Source organism: Phodopus roborovskii, unplaced genomic scaffold, assembly GCF_943737965.1.
Source record: "Phodopus roborovskii unplaced genomic scaffold, PHOROB, whole genome shotgun sequence".
NCBI classification, from domain to species: domain Eukaryota; kingdom Metazoa; phylum Chordata; class Mammalia; order Rodentia; family Cricetidae; genus Phodopus; species Phodopus roborovskii.
The window spans coordinates 2641139-2663375 of NW_026126469.1; the positions used below are offsets into that span (position 1 = coordinate 2641139).

General features: G+C 40.8%; 1 protein-coding gene across 5 annotated transcripts in view; it reads right to left on the reverse strand.

The window, feature by feature from the left end:
* Nucleotides 1-22237, reverse strand: part of LOC127226881 (protein HIRA) — a 78175-nt gene that overhangs the window by 55477 nt on the left and 461 nt on the right. For 2 of the 5 annotated variants that reach the window (XM_051190998.1, XM_051190999.1), the window contains exons 2-5: nt 5712-5774; nt 3822-3932; nt 2597-2687; nt 1537-1631 (exon numbers count right to left, since the gene is read on the reverse strand). In XM_051190998.1, coding sequence (XP_051046955.1) covers nt 1537-1631; nt 2597-2687; nt 3822-3932; nt 5712-5774 — 360 coding nt within the window. The other 3 variants (XM_051191001.1, XM_051191000.1, XM_051191002.1) reach the window with 3 other exon arrangements.

Genomic DNA, 22237 nt, shown 5'->3' on the forward strand with positions numbered 1-22237 from the left:
CACTGGCTACAACTCCAAAGGACTCAGGTTCAACTCCCAGCACCCACATTGTGACTATCAGTCATCTCTAATTCTAGTTCCAGAGGATCTAACATTCCCCTTCTGGCTTCCACAGGCACTGCACAAATAAACATGCCACAAATCATCCATACACCCAGGATAAAAATAATCTCTAAATATATTTTTTGCAGAAATGAGTTTACAAGGATTTTCTGGGCATATATTGCTAGTGAAGGCTCGATCCTAACAGTTTGGTTTGGTTTAGTTTTGGTGTTTCTTCCCCAACCCCTCAAATCCATCCATCATTCCACACTAAACTGATACTCACTTTCATAAGTATCATAAGCCTGTCTCAGCAGAGAACACTGCAGACTGTGCAAGCACCTAGTCAGGATACATACACCCTCCTCCATTTTTTACAAACTGGTTTTCTACTCTTTACTACACTTCACAGTGACACAGGCCCTTACAGCTTTAATTTGAAGCATTGACACAAGCTCTTCCCACAGAGCTGTCAGATAAATCTCTCTCATGTTTCAATGCTCTTAACAACTTAAATCTTTCACAACTCACTTGTGCTGCTCCCTGTTGTACCTGTGAAGACAGGCTATGGTTTAAAAACTAAAACTAAAATAATATCCACCTTGATACTCACACCCAAGCCAGCTTTGTCTTTTCTGCTGCCCACAGTGTCTGCTGGGCTGGACCACAGCCCTCTTCAAAGAAGTCTAAATAATGCAGATGTGGATCATGCCATTTGGCACCTGAAGTGCACAGGATTTATACTGCTGCCAATCTGCTGATTGAAGACCAAACTTCCTCCTCTTCAGCTTAACTACGTAAAATGTTACTCTTTCCAAACTAAACCTATTGAAACCATTTTACAAACATATTCAAAGTCAAGTTAAAGTTCCACAGAGAAACCCTGTCTCCAAAAAAAAAAAAATTTTTAAAAAAAAATTTTAAAAAAAAAGGAAGGAAGGAAGGAAGGAAGGAAGAAAGTCTCCAATAGGACCAGTGAGATGGCTCAATGGGTGAAGTTATTTGCTATCAAGCCTGACAATCTAACTTTGATCTCCAGAACCAACATTGTAAAACAAGAAAACAAGTCAGGCAAACTCACCTCCACATGTTTACGGTGGTATATGAGTTCACACACACAAACTTATGAGTGCCATGTATGTATGTAAAAAGAAAAAAAATTTCCAATGAGAACCTACAGGCCTGTTTCTCGGGAATAAATAAAATGTGTTTATGGACTTAGTGATCCAAGAGTACTCCCACAGAATAAACAACAGAGGCTGGGAAAAGATGTTAAACACATATACTTATATGCTAAGAGTGTGTGTTGGTAATTAAATGCATGTGGAGGCATGCAGTAGAGCCAGTCAATGCATAAATCTTAAGGGACAAGTGGTGATAAGGAAATCCCAGATAGAACATTAAGGACCAACAGTAGCAAAGGGACATAGAGGTGCTAATGGTTACCTCAGGCAACTACCAGGGACTCACTCACCCCAACCAGTAGCTACTTACCACCTGAATGACTCCGAAGGATGGAAACACACCGCCATTGCTCCACATTGGCAAGCTTCCCACTGGAGCCAAACACAGTGCTTGGCCCAATGTACCTGTGTGAAAGAGGCATGAGACATGCACTCATGGAGTGTTCCAGGTGCTATTCAGGGATGTTCCCTGTAGCACAGCTTATCACAGAAAAAGCAAAACCAGATAGTAGCTAAAAAGCACTAGGTTGTTATACAAAAGTTGTGGCACAGGTACAATCGTGTACTTGAAAAATGCTACTCAGCCATTACAAATCTTGAACAGGAAATATTTCAAGACAGACTAAGTGAAAGAAGCAGACTACAGGACATCATCTACAATATGATCTTTTACACAGAGTAAAAAATACATGTAACATACATTCTACACATGGAATACAGTAAAGGAATATACACTAGAAAAAACAAAATTTTAACCATGGCTTTCTTTAGGTGGTGGAACTACAAGAGATTTTTATCTTTTACATTTCAAAATTGTATATGAAATGCTGTTTATGTTGGCTATATAAGATAGGATATCACAAATAAATAAGTAAATAAATAAATAAATAAATATTCAGGCATAGTGATGCATACCAGTAATCTCAGCACTCAGGAGAAAATTCCCTCAGGTGATCCTTGGCTAATTTTGGGTGCAGAGCAGGAGGTGCCACAAGGCAAGGTTACCACAAAGTGAGGCAAAGATTCCCAGCCTCAATTCCACCATACTTTAGCTGTGTATGTGAGGGTCCCATGTCAAATTTTATTTGAATAAGAAGGTAAGAGGAAGCCAGATGTCAACATCTTTGTAAGAATTAACCCTTCCTTCTCAGCTAAATCGTGTGTTCCTACAAGAGAGCAGCTGACCAGGCCCACAGGCAGAATGGAAGCCTTTCCGATTCACTCATCAGGCTTCATCACTTCTGACCTATGGGAACTCCTGGCTACTTATAATGTTGGGACTTCTATGCCAGAATGGGAAAGATAACTTTGATAAAGGCCAGCAAAGAAGCTTCTAAAACTTAAATGTGAAAAAGGAAAATGATGCTTACGTAGCCCGCTTCCACACCATAATCAGTTTGTCATCTCCCCCAGAAGCTAAATACATCCCACTGTTTGACCACCGCACACAGTTCACACATGCTGGGAAGAAAAAAAAATAAGATAATGAAAAATCCAATAGGCATGAACATTTGCATTACACAAAATCTGCAAGAAGTAAAAGACTTATAAAACTGCCTACTCTACTAGCATCTACTGTTTAAGAGTCCCAGAGAAACAATTCAGTTAACACTACTAATCTTGTGTTGTAACAAATGACCAGAATAGTCTACAGGGGAAATATACACATACTCTTGAGAACTGTGCCAAATGAAATAGACAACAGGAGGTTTATTTCTATGAACAGCAATAAACTTCATTATTTCCAAAGGGTTTTTTTATTGATGAGATGAATTTAATAGGGATTACTTTCAATATCAAAAATATACTATGGAAGGCCAAGATGCCTTCTCCAAAACTTTCCAAGAAGCTGCTGGGTAGAACATACAGCTCTGAATAACCTCAATTATCCAGCAAGACCTTTTAAATTTGGATTTCCCAAACTTATCAGCACAGGAGACGAATGACTTTGTGTGTAGTTAAAGTACAACAGGAGTCCCCCCTGACTTCTCCAGAAGCTTCAGGAGATATGAAATATGATGGGCCCTAAAAAAGTTGAAGCTAATGCATGGTCTGTGAGCAATTTATGCTCTAGACCCAGTGACTCTGAGAGGTTTGCTGGCAGGGTAAGAGCACACAACACAGAAAAAGGGACAAATATTGAAACATAGTAACTGTCAATGGGACTACATTGCATACAACAAGGAAAGAAAACATGAAATTGTTCCAGTCTAAAGGGTCCTGGCAGAGAGACTCTTACTGACACAGCACCAATCTGAGACATCTGGTGAGCTGTCTCTTATGTCCCTTCCCCAGAATTCTACTGTGTCCAGTCGCTGGCCCCAAAGCCCCATGGAATCAGGCAGTAACGACTCATGAGCAGGAAATCACCAGAGGTACCTGCAGACTGTCCAAAGATGGTTCTGTGGGCGGGCCGAGTCTTCTGCTGAATAACTCACCCAGGTGTGCAGCCAACATCTGTGCCTTCAGACAGCAGGCCGAGGGGAGTTAACGCCGCCACACGCACGGGGCCTTATCTTTCTAATTACAAACACATGTGCTAACCTTGGGCACTCTGCCAACACGCAAAGCCTGCAAAAGGCCATTCTGTAATACCTAAGTGATTGTCCATCTGGCAAAGCATCTTGGGAATATTTTCATCCTTCTCGTCATCCTCCTGGAGGACTGGAGACATATTCCAGATCACAACCTTCCCAGAATCCTGCCCTGGAATGAAGGAGCAAAAAAAGCTTAATATGCAAAGAGTGGAAATTTGATATTGATAACATTAACTATAGAAAATGCTCATTTAGTTTCTACAAATCATACTTGACTAGATCTAAGCAGGCTTATCTTGAATTATTAATGTAAATGACACAAAAGGTGAAGGAAAAAAACAAGGACCTACAGGGACCCAAAAGAGAGGGGACTTAATAGTAGCTGAGGCCAGCCTGAAAAGAATACTGACTAAACTACAAATTAGGAGGGGACAGAGCCCCTGTCTGGCCTCTGAGATTCTCATTCCTATCCAGAACACACAGACTCCTCATCTACAAAACAAAGAGGGCCTATTCAGGCCCTTTCAGGTCTGTGCATGTGCACTGAGGAAAAGGAGAAAAGCGCAGTCCCTACCAGGGTCTCCCTCCCCTTCAAGGTGCTGCCTGGATCCGATGGCTGTTTCCAGAATTGACTGGACGCTTTGAGACCCAAATTTGAAATGTGCCCTGAACACAGGAAAAAGGGCTCATTACCTTCTTATCTGCCCTTTGCAGTCACCTATAGATGGAGATCAACCAAAAGAGGGAATTTAGGAGGGTCACAAGTTGATGCCAGCTGTCCTGAAAAAACTATCTATACATTTAATAATTATTTTTGTTTGTTCTCTATCTCTATAACACAAATCATGAAAGGAAAAAAAAAAAAAAAATGAGTGTCTGGAATGGATGTTCCAAAGTGATTACAAAATGCTTGAAACCTCCTCTCTGCAAATATGTAAAAATTTGCCTAAATATTTCTCCTAGACAAGAGAAAAAAGCTGCCTTAACCATAACCTCCTTGTACCTCTCTCTGGGCAAAGCAGCCTACAATAATACACCCTGAAGGTGTGGGAGTCCTGAGCAAATGCTACTTCTGACCACTATAAATAAAAGCTTGGTTTCCTATCATAAAATGGTATTTGCTATCTTTCCAAATAGAGCCATTTATCTCAGTATTACAACAGATGCTGCATAAAGCACTATGGATGGCATTTCTAAATGTTCTGGGCACTCTTTCTTTCTCAGTAACACAGTGGCACAGTCAAATCCCTATGTCCAGAAAACAGGTAGTTTAGCATCCACTCCTCATTTCTACTGAATACAACACTGACAGAATCTGTGCCTCTGTAGCTGGTCTTTGTCTTAGGGGCCTCCTGCAAATTTATACCTAATAACCCTGGATGCAGTGACACAAAAAATAGTAATGCCAAGCAGTGGTGGCACACACCTTTGATCCCAGCACTTGGGAGGCAGAGGCAGGTGAATCTCTGTAAGTTCAAGGCCAGCCTGGTCTACAAAGCAAGCTCCAGGCCTGGCTTTTTAGCTACTGAGAAACACTGTCTGGAAAAAAAGAAGAAGAAGGAAGAAGAAGAAAGAAGAAAGAAGAAAGAAGAAGAAGGAAAGAAAGAAATAAATTAGAATGATAAGCCAGCTTCACAATATTTATAAGATCATCTTACAGACCCCAAAAAGTGTTCACCTTCAAGTAGTACTTCACTTTGTAGTCTAAGCTGGCCTACAATTCATATTTTCCTGTCTTCCAAGTACTGAGATCACAGGCCTGTGCCACCATATCCAGCTCAAAAAAAAAAAAAAAAAAAAAGTTTGTGGTTTAACCTGTTCAACTTGTGTATTTTAAACTAAGTCACAGCCATATTGCAAGGCAACAAGTTGTCTCTTCACAGCTAACCATGGGTCACCAGGAGAAGCAGAGAATAACATGGAAGTGATGTTCACTCTACAAACTTACCTTGTCCTCCAGTTGCAAACTTGGTCCCATCAGGGTGAATATCAACTGAAAATATTGGCTTGCCTGGAAACAAAGAAAAACACATCTAGTCTGGCTTTTATTCACTGGAAAATAACAACAAAGTCTCTTTTTGTTTTTTGTTTTTTTTTTTTTAATATTGATTACTCAAATAACATCTCTAATTTTTACACCTAGGACAAAACAACAGGCTACAGATAAAACTACCTATGGGTAAGAACGGAGAGATCTAACCACTTCATTTAGTCAAAACTGCTAGAGATTCACTAAGCAACATTAGACAGATGAAATCCAACAGTGATGACTAAGCATCTCATCACTGAGAAACCTTAATATATGAAGGCTATAAACTGTCTGCAATAAGCTCAAGTCACAAGTTCCTGTGACCTAAGGACATCTCCCTATCACATGGGTCTCTACTTAGCTGGCAGTTTCGAAAGAAGGGCCCTCTCCATCCATTCTGACTGACCGGCTGTCATGAGCAGGCCCAATGGCTCATTAAGTCTAGGGCTGTCCCTTTCCTTTTGGTTCCTCAGTGGTCCTATAAGTCTATACTACACACATAGTATGTAGCAATTCCCTCTGAGATAAAGCACTCAATCTTGGAGGGAAGCTCTTAAGACTCAGAATGATCTGATGGGCGGTGAAACATTCCATACCAAAGTGAAGTTTCTTAAAACTTACAAAGTAAATAAAAAATTTTTAGGAAATCCTGAACCTAAGAAACACACTATCCCCCTTCCTTCAGTTTATATAAGCACTAAGAACTACTGACAAATGCCTAGAAGAGGTTTAGGCCAACTAAGGATCTTAGAAAACTCTCCCCAAGTCAAGCTCCCTGTAGGCTGTGTGGTGTACTCCAGGTTCCCAGCTTTCATGAGCTGTCACCCATGTCGGGTAGGCTTTTTGGAGATGCAGCTGTCTTTGAGTCTTGTATGCAACCCTCATCCATATTCCTGTAAGTAACCCCCCCACAACAAAAAAAAAAAAAAAAAAAAAAAAAAAAAGTCACTAGTTCACCAACTTGGACTTTGATGATATCCTTACTTTGGATGGTCACTGGTTCCCTATATGGTACAAGTAGACATTTGGTCACATTCCCTCAAGAGTAGTGTCATACAACAACACAGAGAGACCACCTCAGCATTTCCATCTGGAAATGTGTGCCCTCTATTAAAGTATATACACTGTTAAATTGGATGTTCAGTTCCTGAGAATAAAAGGTTAAATAAAGTAGATTCTCAAAAACCACAAAGGGCCCCTCTGCACGCAAGCCTGGCTAAGGAACTTATGGCTTGCAGGGTAGACCAAGTAAGGCAAAGAAGCTAAAATCAAGTAGTCTGTGGAAAGTAATCTATGTCCATCTCCCTAGTGTGCTTCCAAGGCCAAAAGTACAGAAGCTTCATGAGACATAGCAGTTGCTATTGAGTTCATACTACATCCTCAGATAGTCAACTGAATATCAGCAACTACAACAAGGGATGAAAAGTCATCAGCTCTAGGTGATTTATCAAGTGAGTAAGGTGGAAGCCCACGGTGTGCATCTGAGAGACCCCATATCAGTGTAGAAAAATACCATGTGGTACCCAAAGGTAGTAACAAATGCAGGTCTTTGATGATGCCCCTTGGCACCATTTTCCAGAGTCTTACCTGGGCAATCAAATCAAGCATGAACTCCCACAACACAGGAGTAGTGGGAAAAACAGTTGTACAAAACCAATACAGAACAGGTGTACCAAATACAAACAGAAATCTTTGGAAAGTTTGGGAATCACACTATGTGCTCCATGATCTCTAATGCTGAATTCCAAATTAACAAAAGCTAACACAACAGACACCCATCACCATACTGGCAGCCCTTGCCTGGCCCCCAAGTCCCCTTAGTGATCTCCAGGCTAATTAAGAGCCAGAACTCTACCAAAATTGGCCACATCTAGATAAGCACAGCTTGGTACCTTTCTTAATTGTTTAAAAAAAAAACTATCTTGAACACTTGACACAGAGCAGTCTTCATTTTTTCTGACACCCTTTCATTCCTGGGCTTCATGAGATAATCCTCCACAGAGCTCACTCTCTAGATAACTCTGAAAGAACAGACATGGCAGTAGGTGCACTTAGAGGTAGAAGGTGAAAAGCAAGTCAGTCTTGCCCAGATTCCAGACAGAGCAGATCTTAATTAGTTTTGCCTTACTCTTCAAGAAAAGAACCCATGGACTGGCAAGATGGCCCATGTCAGTCCAAGCCTGATAACCTGAATTCAATTCCAAGAACTCACATAGTGGGAGAACCAACTCAAGAAAGTTGTTCACACATGCATGCACGTGTGCGCGCACACACATACATGAGAGCATACAAACATTGATACATATACATAGACACACAAATGTGCATGCCCACACAACTAAAAAAGTTTAAAAAAAAAAAAAAAAAAGGATACAGAAAACTACCTGGTGGCATAAAGGAAGGTTCATCCTGAAAGCAAGGTAAGGAAGAGTGGAAGGGCTCCACCTGGTGCACTGTCAATGTACCCGCACAGGGCCACACTGGCATGGTCATGCTCTTCATTGGCATCACACTTACCCAAAGGCTAAAGAAAGGGACTTCAAGACAGTGTCTTTCTTGCCTACCCAATCTAAGAAGAGTGCCTCAAGGCTTGAGAAACCAGAAAAGACATTTGGAGCTGTGGGTTTAATCTCAATTCATGCAGGTACTTTTTTCCAATGGCCAAGGCAATGAGTCCTGCCAGATACCAAGGCAAATTAGCACCAAGAAGGCCTGTAGCATTCAGGTCAGGCTACTGATCCAAGTATGGAAAGGATAACAACAGCCACCTCTACTGGGGGCTTCCTGGGGGATAAAGAGCCAGGGCCATGCTAGATGCACCTGGTGAATGCTGCTTCTCCAAGGCTACACTTAACCCTCACTAGCAGAGCATGCTTTTTTGCATATCTGATCTGCTTCTAACACTCTGTGATGGGGTAGGGGGGGCCTTCAGCCACAGGCATTTTCTAAATTTTATACCACTTTCTGGGATAAATACTCTAACATTCTCATTTTACATTACGAAGAAACAATTTGCCCAGAGCCACACATCATCCAGCTCTAAAGCCTGAGGCTTTGAAGACTGTGATATGGTACCTAGCTAAGCAGCTCCACCACTGTGAACAGGAAGGAAGCAAAGAAGGGCAGGAGAGTGGACCAGAATATGAGTGTGTCCTCATGCCACAATGTGAGCCTTAGACCTGCTGGACATACCACTTCAGGCCCTTTGGCACTTGGGACTGGCCCCATGCTAGGCTGAACCTTAGAAAGGTCTAGTATCTCAGCTTTTGCTGTCTGGAAAAATCTAGTTCCCAGTTCAACTACCACACTTTGAAGAGACCTCAGCTGTCCAAAGAGAGAGAATGGATGGTTACACACAACAGTGAGAATCAAGACCCTGAGCTCAGACAAGTTGAGGCATTCTAGCTACAAACTGCAGCTGCCATCCCAGCAGACTCAATAAATCTGGGGTAATGTCAACCTGATGAGCCTTGTCAACTTGTGGAATCCTAAGCAAATCATTAAAATGGCTGTTTTAAGTCAATAAGCCTAGAGGGCAATATGTCACACAAGGAATAACCCAAAAAGCCAATTCATCTACCTTTTAGCTTCAGACAACTTAAGGTAGGCATTTGTAATTTTAACTTAAAAAAAAAAAAAAAAAAGCTCTACATCTTTTAATAAGCATAGAGAAGAATGTAAGTCTGTGAAATGTACTTATTTGCATGCCACAAACCATTCTTGTTACCAACTACACAGACACCAGTTATAGCCATGTCCTTTAGAACATGTACATTAAAGCACCACCTAGACAATTTTCCACCAACCCACACTTATAAACATCTACACTGTTCTTGTATAAAAACATATATCATATGATAGCCCTTACCTATAGGAAGCTCCCAGAATTAAAGATAATCGTACAAACCTAAATGGAAGATGTACAGTGATAGCTACACAGTTTAAAAACAAAACACAACTTAGCCTGGGGCTTCCTTCAGAAGTAAGAATTAAGTTCCAATGGTGAGGGGAAGTCAGGCAGAAGAGTGGGATCAGCCAGAAGACACATAGCATTGAATCAAGAAGCAGCCTGATAAAGTGCCCCAGAGTTCTTGAGCTTAGACCCTATTCAAAAGGTCCATTTTAATGGAGCAATGCCAACGTCATATTCACATCCTGGCTCAATAAATGATGTGTGTGGAAGGGGGGAGGGGGACACTCAAGGCTCCAGAGGAAGATGGAAATAAAGACTAGGAACGGGTTTTGATTTTAACATTGGCCTCTCTGGACTAAATCTTCAGTCCTGCCTCCTGTTATACAACTTTAATTGTTTAATTTTCCCAAACAACAGTTTCCTAATCTGTAGAAGAGGCAAAGACATGCTCAGCTTACAAATACCTGTCCCTTGTGGGCAAATCAAGATACTGTATCACAATGCTTCTAAGATGCATCTACTTCGGAATTTAAAATTTCTCAGACTAGGATATACTTTAGTGAAAGATATGACTGGTTTCCTAACACCCCTTTTTCTTCCTTACTGATACCTGTATCCATCACAGGTTAGAAGAAATAGAGAAGTGGCCCTACATAGCACTGCCAGTGAAATGCTGGCTCCCAACTCCACAGAGCTTAGGCCTCTCAGCCCCAGGGAAGCAGTCACTATACCTTGTCAATACCAGGCTGGCCTCAAACTCACAGAGATCCACCTGCCTCTGCCTCCCAAGTGCTGGGATTAAAGGCATGTGCCACCTAAGGAGTAATGCCTGGCTAAGAGCTGCCATATTATGGTCTCTTCACAGCAAATGGAAACCCTAAGATGGCAGTATCTTTTCTTCAAGTCAACCTGAACTAGAACATTCCTGTATCACAGGCCAGTTCTTCTCCAAGGATTTGCTTCCAGGCCATCCCTCTTCAGCCCACAAAAAAACACTACTGAATAGCCATGCAAGATTCACACGCCTTTAATCCCAGAACTTGGGAGGCAGAGACAGGTGCATCTCTATGGGTTCAAAGTCAGCTGGTAAGCATCAGGAGCTCAGGGTTGTGATGCTCTGGGTACAATCTCTAGTGCCAACAAAAACAAATTTCAATAAATCAATTGACCATATTCAACAAAAACAAATTTCAATAAATCAATTGACCATATTCAACCAGGCTGCCCAGTCTATTCCACTGTTCTATTGTTTTGATTGCTATAGTTTTGCTTTATTTCCAACACAAAGTATAAGATCCATAACTTTATTTTTTAAGGTTATTTTGGTTATTAAGAAATCCTTACTGCTGGGTGGTGGCAGTGAATAGGAGTTAATCTTGGCACTTAAGAAGGCAGAGGCAGGCGGATCTCTGAATTTAAGGCCAGAGTGAGTTCCAGGACAGCCAGGGCTACACATAGAGACCCTGTCTTGAAAAACAAAACAAGGAAGAAAAAAGAAACCCTTAAGCCAGGCGTTGATGGCACACGCCTTTAATCCCAGCACTTGGGAGGCAGAGGCAGGTGGTTCTCTGTGAGTTTGAGGCCAGCCTGGTCTACAAGACCTAGTTCCAGGACAGGCTCCAAAGCTACACAGAGATACCCTGTCTCTTGTGGGGGGAGGGAGTCCTTAAAATTCTTGAAGAATTTTCTAAAAAGGCTTTTCTAAAAAGGCTTTTCTAACAGAAAACATTACCAGAGTTCTGGTAAGAAACTATATTAAACTTGTTTTGAGTATCTTTTTTGTTTTGTTTTTAATTTTGCTTTTGGTTTTTTTTTGGGGGGGGTTGTCTTTGTTTTTGTTTTGTTTGTTTGTTTTTTGGTTGGTTAGTTGGTTTTGTTTTGTTTTTTTTTTTGACAGGGTCTAACTACGTAACTCTGGCTGACCTGAAACTATGTAGATCATAGGCCTTGAACTCATAAAGAGCTGTGCCTGCTTCTGCATCCTGAGTGCTAGTATTACAAGTACGCACCACCACTCCTGGCTTATCTTCACTTAATTTTAAATTATCAGTATTTGTTGAGCCAAGCTCTACTGGGCAATTCCTGGGGCAGAATGCAATAAGTGAAGTCCTTAAATTTACCCTGACTCCAGTTCCCAGAACATTCACAGCATGTTTTAAGCTAATATGCCCAGTGAGAGAGCTGTAGTCCTGACAAGGTCATTTGATGGGGAGAGGGCTATATATTCTAAAGATAAAACTCCTTGAAAGTAAGGAAGAAAAAAAGTCTTAAGTTTCAGCAAGTCCCTAAAACTGACCAGTTAAGAACTGCTAGTTATTCAGACACTGAGCTACCTACAAGCCCTGCAGTAAGTTAACTCCTGGGTTTCAGCTTTCAAGAGCTGTCACTCTCACTAGAATGAGCTTTTGGAAATTCAGCTATCTTTCAGTCATTCCTCCTCCGAAAAACAATCCTTCATCTATACCCCTTTAAATAGCACCAATAAACTCACTGTTTTAGCAAGATGGACTTTGTTGGAATCTTTACTTTAGTCTATTGTTGATTCCTTTGCTGGGCTGAGTAAAAATTTGTTCTCATCTCCCCAGGAATAGTGCCACATAACACACTTGTTACAAGAGAACTGAATCTCATAAGCTGTCCTCTGACCTTCAGTGCACCCTGTAATAAACATACATATACCCCTACACACAAAAATGTAATAAAATAAAGCTAATACACAAAAATAACAAATTGGACCTCGTTAAAAATTAATGTATGTACATAAAGGAAATACTACCAATAGAATGGTAGTATGTTTGGCAAAAATATCCATACATATAAAATAAAAATAAGTTTTAAAGTTTATTTAAAACAAAAAATACAACAATGTACATTCTTAAAACTACAAATAAAAAGAAATTTATTTATGGTAGATTACTTGCCTTGCATGAAGTCCTGGATTCAACATTCAGGACTGGAATGAGGGTGTGTGTGTGTGTGTGTGTGTACATACATACATACATACATACATACATACATACATACATACATTGAGAATTAGAATTCTTGGGGAAAAACCAACTGATTATTAGAGAACTGGAGTATTAAAAGTTGGGTTGTTATCTTGAACTATATTTAGAACCCTTAATAGCCATGTATTTCCCATCTCTCTATGACCTAATATCCTTGTGACTATTCAGTAAAGAATTCTGAACTATACAGACCCCCAGTTTATACTAATTATCTGAGGCCTACAACAGAAACTTCCCATGCTTTGCTGTAACCACCTCCTTAATGTTTCCACCAATGTATTTCAAAAGTATCTTGATTTATAACTTTCTCTGCTCTATTACTATAAAACTTCTGCCCCGCTGGAACACAGCATTTAGGGTAACCTAAATCCACTTCCCAGGCTGTGGTCATTCAGAACAGACTCTTTTATTCTCTTGAAAGCTGTGGTTTTTGCCTTAAGAGTACAGACACACTGTATATGATATGTTATACTAACTCTTAGTTATAATATTATGTACGATTCATATGTAAGCACATTATATAAAATGAATGGTATATAATACAAGTAAAATACTCCTTTTCTGAAAGGCTTGTGACTGTTTCAGATTCTAAGAACTCACTATACAGGCCAGGCTGGCTACAAACTCATAAAGCTCTGACTGCCTCTGCCTGCCTCCTGAGTGCTGGGATTATAGGTGTATACCACCACATCCCACTACAGTCTAACTTTATATGTATAATAAATTCTCTTGGGAACTGGATCCAAGTTAAAATAGGAGATTCTTTTTTACTTCACATACACAGTATCTTAAATCATGTCTCATGGTATGGAATTTGTACATTGTGATATCACAGTGGCACTGAAAAAGCTTTGAATTTTGGAGCATCCTGCATTTGGGATTATATATGTATATATACCTCTCTATACATATATACATACCCACATGAAATAATCTGTGACTACAAGATTATCAACTCATTCAGATATACTATTTCTTGCCTGGATCACCATACAGCTTCCTGGGAGTCTCCAGCTCCCTCTTCCTCCTGTTAGGGTGCAGCTACTCCCTCTGGGTATAACATGACCATGACCATCAGGATGCAGAGGTTTCAGTGATGACCTACAGAATACCCTGGTCCTAAAGTCACAGCAAAGAAATAAGCAAAAATTTGCAGTATTGACCAAGTCAGTGATAGAAAGGTCAGAGATGGGAAGTCAATGATGACTAGACTAAGTCTATGATTAGCAGCAATGGAGCTATTATAATTCCCTCACAAAAAGGAGCAGTAGAGTCACAGGATCCTAACCTGAGATTCCTTTTGAATTCCTTCCTGTCTCTGGGCTGTGTGGAAGGCACTTGAGTATATAGCTGACTGAGGATGGGAGAACAGTGTCCCTTTGCTCCTATAACCAACCACAATAAATTCATTGTTTCACCAACATGGACTTTTTTTAAAATTGATTCTCTGGTCTGTCAGTGCCCCCACTTGAGGTACACAGATGAATGTCCTAGAGACCTCACACACTCCCAATCTAACTTCAGCACCCCTCCAAGACCCTAGTCAAATCACCCCAGATGCAGTCCCACTGTTCACTTTCTGCCCTCAGCTCTTGTGGGCCCTTGCCATTTGTTGGTACCACAATGCCATCAGTACTTTTCTTCAAAATCCTGGCAGTTCTGGTAGATCTAACTAGACTGTGATTCCCTCATTGGGCACTTTCCACTTTCACAAGCCTGTAAGAGATGCAGCCTCCTCCCTTTAGGAAGAGGCACACTCTAAAATATGGAGCTAGCACCAAGATAGCCTCCAGCAGTCCTTATTTGGATAGGTGCTGTCCTCAGCAGGATCCATCCCATTCAGCAATTGTGCACACAGGAGTACAAAGGCCTTGACCCCTCAGTCTGATTTGGGACAGTTCAGCTCCATACATACCCACATAAAACCACTTGTGACTATCAGGATCATTACCACTTCAATCAAATATAATCATCTCTTGCCTGGACCATCAGCTTCCTAAAAGTCTCTTGGCTCCCACTTCCTCCTGCTGTGGTATAGCGACTTCCTCCCCACAAGGCCACCTGTGGCTCTCACTCTGCCACCACTCCAGCTAACCATCTATTCAAACACTTCAAATTCACACTTGTGTGACTCCCAAGAATTCTCTCCAATAATCCTCCCTTATACAGTACTCTCAGACAGGCAACTCTTCTTATTCAGGCTTTTCCCAAAACACCTTTTATTTATAATATTCCTACTCCAGGTGGTACCCACATATATGTAGTCCCAGAAACATGGGAGGCAGGAGGACCTCTTGAACTTAAAGCTTAAATTCTCTTAATGCCCATCTCTCCCTAGTGCTGCTTTTGTCTCTGTCTGTTGTTACTCTCCACTCTGACCTACCTCCTCCCTGTTGATAGCTCCTGCTCAGGATCTCTCTCTGGCCTTACCTGCAATGCTGTTGTCCTTGTCATTTTCACATGACAACATACTTGTTTATCAACAAACTTGCCAAGCAGACACTGATGGTTTTCCATCCTCCTCAGACCCAGAAGCCATCACTTGCTAAGGGACTACTCTGGAAGCTCTCTCCCTATACTACCTCTTTCCTGTGAACAAGATACCCACCCCAGGCTCTCTGGATGGACCCCAGGCTCTCTAGATGGATGGCTTCAGTCTGGGATGCTGTTTAATTTCCTACTGTTTCTAGTTCTTAGTCCACTCCCCAGCACAGTTAGCCTTTGGTATGTGTCAAATGGACAGATTTATTATATTCTCTGTAGAATGATCTTTGCAAAGTGCAATAGCCCTGATGTCTGATCCAACAAACAACTATCTTTAGTCCTCAAAGGAAACGTGTGGCCCCTTTAATCTATTCCTCACTACCATGATGTTTTCCAAAGCAATCTCCCTATAAGCTTAGTCTATCTTATATTGGTTAATGCACCAAGCAGATGTTAGTTTTAGAAACAAGTTTTGACCTAATTAGGTTTTCTTTTTGCCAGGGGAGGAGTGATTGTCAGTTATTTGCCATCTGTTCTATTACTCGTTAATATAGAAAACTACAGAATATGACCCAGATTCTTGAACTGTAGCCACAAAAAGTTTCTAATAGCACAATGACCAAAAATCAAAATTAAACCTGTAATGGTTCTGAGTATTTCTGGCAGTTCTTCCCTATGTTGCCCTGCACAAAGGCACTGCAGTCTCAATTCTAAACATGCAATATACACACTTTTCACTGCACATGCAATCACACAAAGTAGCACTGTTGAAATATCTCAGCTCAGAGTCAAGATTATTCTGTTATGAACCATTTTTTTTCTTACTGTGCTGACAGTGTTTCCAGCTTATAGAAAGATACTAGTTTGGACTGTGTCATATTAGAATGTCTGACTTTAAAGTTGCTATTTGAGTTACTAATTTCAGTGTCACAAGAAACCATTTAATGAATTTGGACTTAGCATCAGAATAATACTCCCAACAATTCCTAAAATGTCCCTAAAGATACTTCAGCTGTTTAGCATTAGAAGTAGTTTTCAGCATTGACAATTGTAAAATCAAAATAACAACTCAGAAAGATGTCTAAGATTCTTTACATCACATAGTATCAACTATTCAGCTAATTCAATTCTTCATGTAAAAATAAACATATCTATCTCAGTAAATATAATTTTGCTTGTCTTCAATATGGTAATATTATGTATTATAAAATTGTTTTAAAATAAAACATATCATTAATCAGTAAATGTTGACTTGTATACCTATTTAATATACTTATATAGCCAAAATCACATAAAAAAAAAAATTGGGTGAAAAGTGGTCAAGAGTGGGATAGTTGCCATGCATGGTGGCACACACCTTTAATTCCAGCACTTGGGAGGCAGAGATAGATCAATCTCTTGAGTTCAAGACCAGCCTGGTCTACAGATCAAGTTCCAGGACATCCAGAATTATACAGTGAAACCTGCCTTTAAATAAATAAATAAATAAATAAATAAATAAATAAATAAATAAATAAAATTTTTTTGAGGAGTGGAATAGTTTAAACCCTAACAGGGCTGGCAAGATGGCTCATGGCTCAGTTTGATCCTTGGTTCCCACAAGGTAGCAAGAGAGAATTGACTCTTTATAAAAAGTTCTCCTTATTTCCATTTCCTTTCTCTCTGTCTCTCTCTCTGTCTGTCTCTGTCTATCTGTCTCTCTCTCTCTCTCTCCCCTCCCCACAAAAACAGATACATAAAATTTAAGAAGCCCTGACATAAATGAATTCCTTAGGCAGAAGCTTAGACAAAACATTTTCTTATTACTGGAGGCCCCAGGAGATTCCACCTAGAAACCTGTCCTATAAGAAGACACGCTAGGCTGGGCGGTGATGGCACACACCTTTAATCCCAGCACTAGGGAGGCAGAAGCAGGTGGATCTCTGAGTTCAAGGCCAGCCTGGTCTAGTTCCAGGACAGCTTCCAAAAGCCACAGAGAAATCCTTCTCAAGAGAAACAAAGACACAGCTAGGACAAACAAGAAGCAAGACAAGAATGGTGGCCACACAGCCACCATCCCCTTCTTCCAGGATCCCCACACATAAGTATTTACTAATTGGATTAGGTGAATGCTGTAGTATATATATGCCACAGGCCATTCTCAGCTTTGGCAATAAAGCATGAGCCAAGACAAAGTGTCTGCTTTCTGGGAGCTAATTCTCTGTAGGCAGTCTCCAGTGGGTTCAAATTTTATTTTATTCAAGTATCTATCTCTACACATATAAGCAAGAAGGCAATAGTAACCAGGGCAAGAGAAGACATATAACCAAGAAGATCCAATCAGGCTAACAGGGAAGACTCAAGGTCCAAGGCTGGAACACAGGTCTGCTCCTCCCACAAAACAGCTTTGCTTCCCCCAGGACCAGAGAAGTTTCTCCAGTCAACTCAAATGAAATCTACTAGGTTGGAAGAACCAAGGTACCAAATAACTACAAAACTGGACACAGAACAATGACCTCCAAGAATAATATTCCTTATACCAAGTACACTCAGTTTCTGAAAGCTGTCCTTCTGAAGGAGAAAATGGCCCCCAAGCTCTCCAGGGAGACAGAGGTGGTCAGAATCAACATGAGACCATTATTTGGCAATTTAGAAAGAAGAACCCTGAGTTGGTCTAGACAGGATTACCAACTCATTTCCTTCATAACTACTAGCATCTTAGAGAAGGCTGCAGAACTCAGCAAGTTTGTACTGCTCAGGTATTTCTGATTCAAGTTATTCAGAATCTTAAGAGTATTTCACTAGCTTGAATGGCAAGTCCTGAAATAGGTACACTACTTCTGAGTTTATTAATGCAATTGAGCAACTTAAAGAGCTAAGTATCTCCATCTTCCTCCCGTCGACCTCAGTGTGAGCCTGTCCTTTTGGTTATAAACTAGCTGACACATTCAGACCCAGTGAAGTCTTGCAGAAGAAGCTGGACTTAGAAGCCCCCTACAAATACCTTGCTACCTAGAAATAGTATTTCATGGCAGTAATTTTACAAGCCCTTGGCACTCACGGGCATACCAAGTTAGGAGCATTAGCACATGTGTCCCTGCCTAGAGATTGTCCTGCAGAAAACAAAAGGAGCCCTGAGGTTCTGCCAGCAAAGAAGAGGACAGTAGTTCCCCCTCCCACTATTTAACAACCACACCCAGTCCTCTGGGTAATGTTGCTGATCTTGGCAAGAACTAAAATGTTTTTGCATCAATTTTTAGATACCAGGACTTAGTCCAGATTTGTGTCATTTGCGAGGCTTCTCAATCTATAAGTAAATACTGAAAGTAATTGGATTACCTAGCAACATCTAGGTAAATTGTGGGGTCAAGATAGACACAATATGTATACTTTCCATGGACACCCACAATAACCAAGATTGGAACAATGACATCAGGCCCTCCATTTAGCTTCACTGGTCAGAGCCAGGGACTGCCCAGGTGTGCCTCCCAGATGCATAACTCTGAATCTCCTTATAAAGTTTAAAGTATATTTTCAACCATTTATTGGACTAAAATTCTAAAATGAAAAATACATACACTCACAAAAAAAAATTTATATATCTATTTATGGTAGATTACTTGCCTTGCATGAAGTCCTGGATTCAACATTCAGGACTGGAAAGAGGGTGTGTGTGTGTGTGTATACATACATACATACATACATACATACATACATACATACATACATACGAGAAAGATCTCAATCTATAGCCCAGGCTGGCTTCAAACTCACTGCAATCCTCCTGCCTCCTAGGTTCTGGGTTTAATGTCATAAGCCACCATATAGTTAATAGATTTCAATAAATATTTAAGGGGCTGGGGGGCAGGAGCTCAGTTGGTAAAGTGCTTGCCACGAAAGAACAACGGCCTGAATTCTGTCACTGGTGTCTACATAAAAAGCCAGGTGTCACACACACCAGCAATCCCAGCACTTGGGAGGCAAAGACAGGGTATCTTGGGATCACTGGCCAGTCAGTCAAAGCCCAAAGGATGAGCTCCAGTTCTGTAAGAAACACTGTCTGAAAGAGGGAGAGGGCAACAAAAGAAACTCAACACTGACCTCTGGCACACTAAGCACATGCACATGCCCACAAACATACAAATAATAAGCAAACAAATATACAAATGTCTGAAAGAATTCTACTGGGGGGGCCCTCTGGAAATGGCTCCATGAATGAAAAAGAGCCTGCCACACAAGTATGAGGTTCTAAATTCAAATCCCTAGCACCCATATAAAAACCCAAAAATGTCCACCTGTTAACTCGAGTTTAGGGGAGATGAGATGGGCAAGAAGGGCAATCACTGGGACTTCCTGGTTGCCAGAGTAGCTCTAGACTCAGTGAGAGACCCTGTCTCAGGAATGTAAGCAACAGAGTGGTAATAAAGCAGGGAATTTGACATTCATTCCAAATGCACCACTGCCCATCTCTCATCTTTCTTTCTCCATAACACTTAAGAAATAAATTTTTAAAAAATGACATGAATCTACAATACGTGCATGTAATGGCTAAGCTCCTGTATCAGTGCCTCTCCATCTCGCTACCCCTGAATTTTCTTCCCTCTCTCTCTCAAACTTAGACCACCTTCTAAGTCCTACAAGGACTTCTTAAGACACAGGCTAGGTATACAAACCCTCAGAAATTTCAACACTCCTCTCCCCAAACCCAAAAAAGAAAGCCCCCACCCATCCCCCAGCCACATCATCTTTCCTTCCCCAGCTCACCTTCTTCAGCATTGTCTCCTAAATGGGTGGGACTTTGATCTGTCCAAGAACAACTAATCTACATAGTGCATTCACACATGGAGATAAGTCCTTTAAGTCACTCTTTCTGCCTCAGCCTCCCCAATAAACTATAATTGTAGAGGTATGCCACAGCTAGCACCCAATACATAATCTTAACCTTACTCAGAAATGAAACTTACTTTGGCCATGAATAATGTAAGCTATATGGCCAAGTATGATAATGCATGCCTTTAATAGTAAAAGACAGAGGCAGGAGAATCTCTGAATTCTATGACAGCCAGGGTTACCTTGTCTCAATAAATAAAATATAATCAGCAGGATTAATCTCAAAACTGTATGTGTATAAAGTGTACTGCATCGATATAAACAATGGATACTAATTGTTATTTTGCATTGTACTTTAGGGCAATCATTTATATTGAGTACAAGGTGATGAAATATGTCTTTTTTACATGATTTTACCAAGGCTGAGACTTAATAAAGGCAAGACTCCTTAACTAGTAAATGATGTTACCTTGAATTCAGTTTAAATCCACATGCAGGGCAAATTTCATCGCAAAATGACAATGTCAAGATTTACTAACATGCTGATGACCACAGACCAGAACATTTCAAGTGGAAGTGATTTGGGCTAACAAGTGGACATCAGCAATGTCACAGGTTCAGGTAAATGAGCAGTTATGGTGGTAGGTGGTAAGTAAGGGTCACTTAACATACAAGACAGGACCTGAAACAGTTGTGTGACTGCCCAGGTGGAAGAATCCTTTCTGAGAGGTTTCTTCAGTACTAGGGCAGAAAGATGAAGACCAACAAACACTTCTCTCTCTTCCTTTAACCTCTTCTAGCTACCTTGTCTAAGTGGATCCCCTGTTGTCTTTGGGAAAACATTCCACTCTCTTTTTCCCCCATCTCTGAACTCTCAGACTCCAGAAAAGTATGTTCATGCTGTATAAGGAGACAGAAAACACAACTACTGAGTGAGAAACCCAGGAAATACAATCATGCATCCCTCCAATGCAGTAGGGCCATTTATTCATACAAAAGGAGACTTGTTTTTACTAGCTACTACCATTCAATGTCTGGCAAGCAAGCAACTTCCACTACTCACTGCCATTTTTAAAGGCCTGCTTAGTAATGACTCAACAGCATCCTCTCCAAAACAGACACAATTTAGAAAGGGAGGTTGCCTTTAGATTTAAAAAAGAAGTTGCTTAAGTCTCAACATCTTTTATTATTAATAAAAATTGTCGATTCAATATTTTTAATTTTAAAAAATTTCATACAATGTATTTTGATCATATACCTTCCCCTCCCCATCACTTACTTAGATTTATTTTTAACGCACTTTCTAGGCTGAGAACGTTAATGTTTCTATGCTTAGCTCAACTACTTCACAATGATACCGTGAAGAGCAGAGAGCAGATATCCACACCACTCTCCTTGCTTGTGACAAAAAAAAAAAACACACAAAAAACAAAAAACAAACAAACAAAACACAGATATTTGGCTGTAGGAGTAATAAGCTTCCCGGACCAAATACAAAATGAAAAGGCCACGTGGATTTTTAAAAAGGAAAACTGCATCCACTCGTCTTGCTTTACAAAATAAATAAATAAATAAATAAATAAATAAATAAATAAATAAATGAAATAAATGAAATAAATGAAATAACCGTAGCTCCCTCTAGATGTATTACAAAGTAGAAACGAAGAACAAGACAGTATCAGGGAGACTCTTCTCTCTTTGATCAGAGGGTGGTCGCTTCCTACTGCAGCCTTCGGGTGCTTCCAGAGACTCAAGTACTAACAGCTGGAAGAGGGCTCCAGGCAAGTAGCCCTCCACAAAACTGGATGTCACCGGCTGCTTTGCATCAGCGTTCTCCACCAGGGTGTGTGTCTGTTCTTTGAAGTCACTACCACACATCCAAAGTCGCTCTTATAAAATAACCTGTGCACTATTGGTCCCGATCTTGGTCACGCTGAAGCCCCGACCCTGCGTTAAATGTGGATCTTTCCTGGCCCTCCAAAGGACCCTGCGCCCAGGGCCGCAATAGCCCGAGTGGGGGCACTGTCAGCAGCTCCAGGCCTCAGAAGCGGCAGTACATTCAGTCCGTCTCTCGTGCAGATTCTAGGTTTCCACCGAGCCACTGAAAGGCCACAAGGGGGATGTCGCCCCAGTTTCATACTCACCTCAACCACCTGAGCACGTATTGGACGGTGAAGCCGGGTGGCAGCACCAGGCCGGCTCACAGAAGCCAGGCGTCCAGCGCTCCA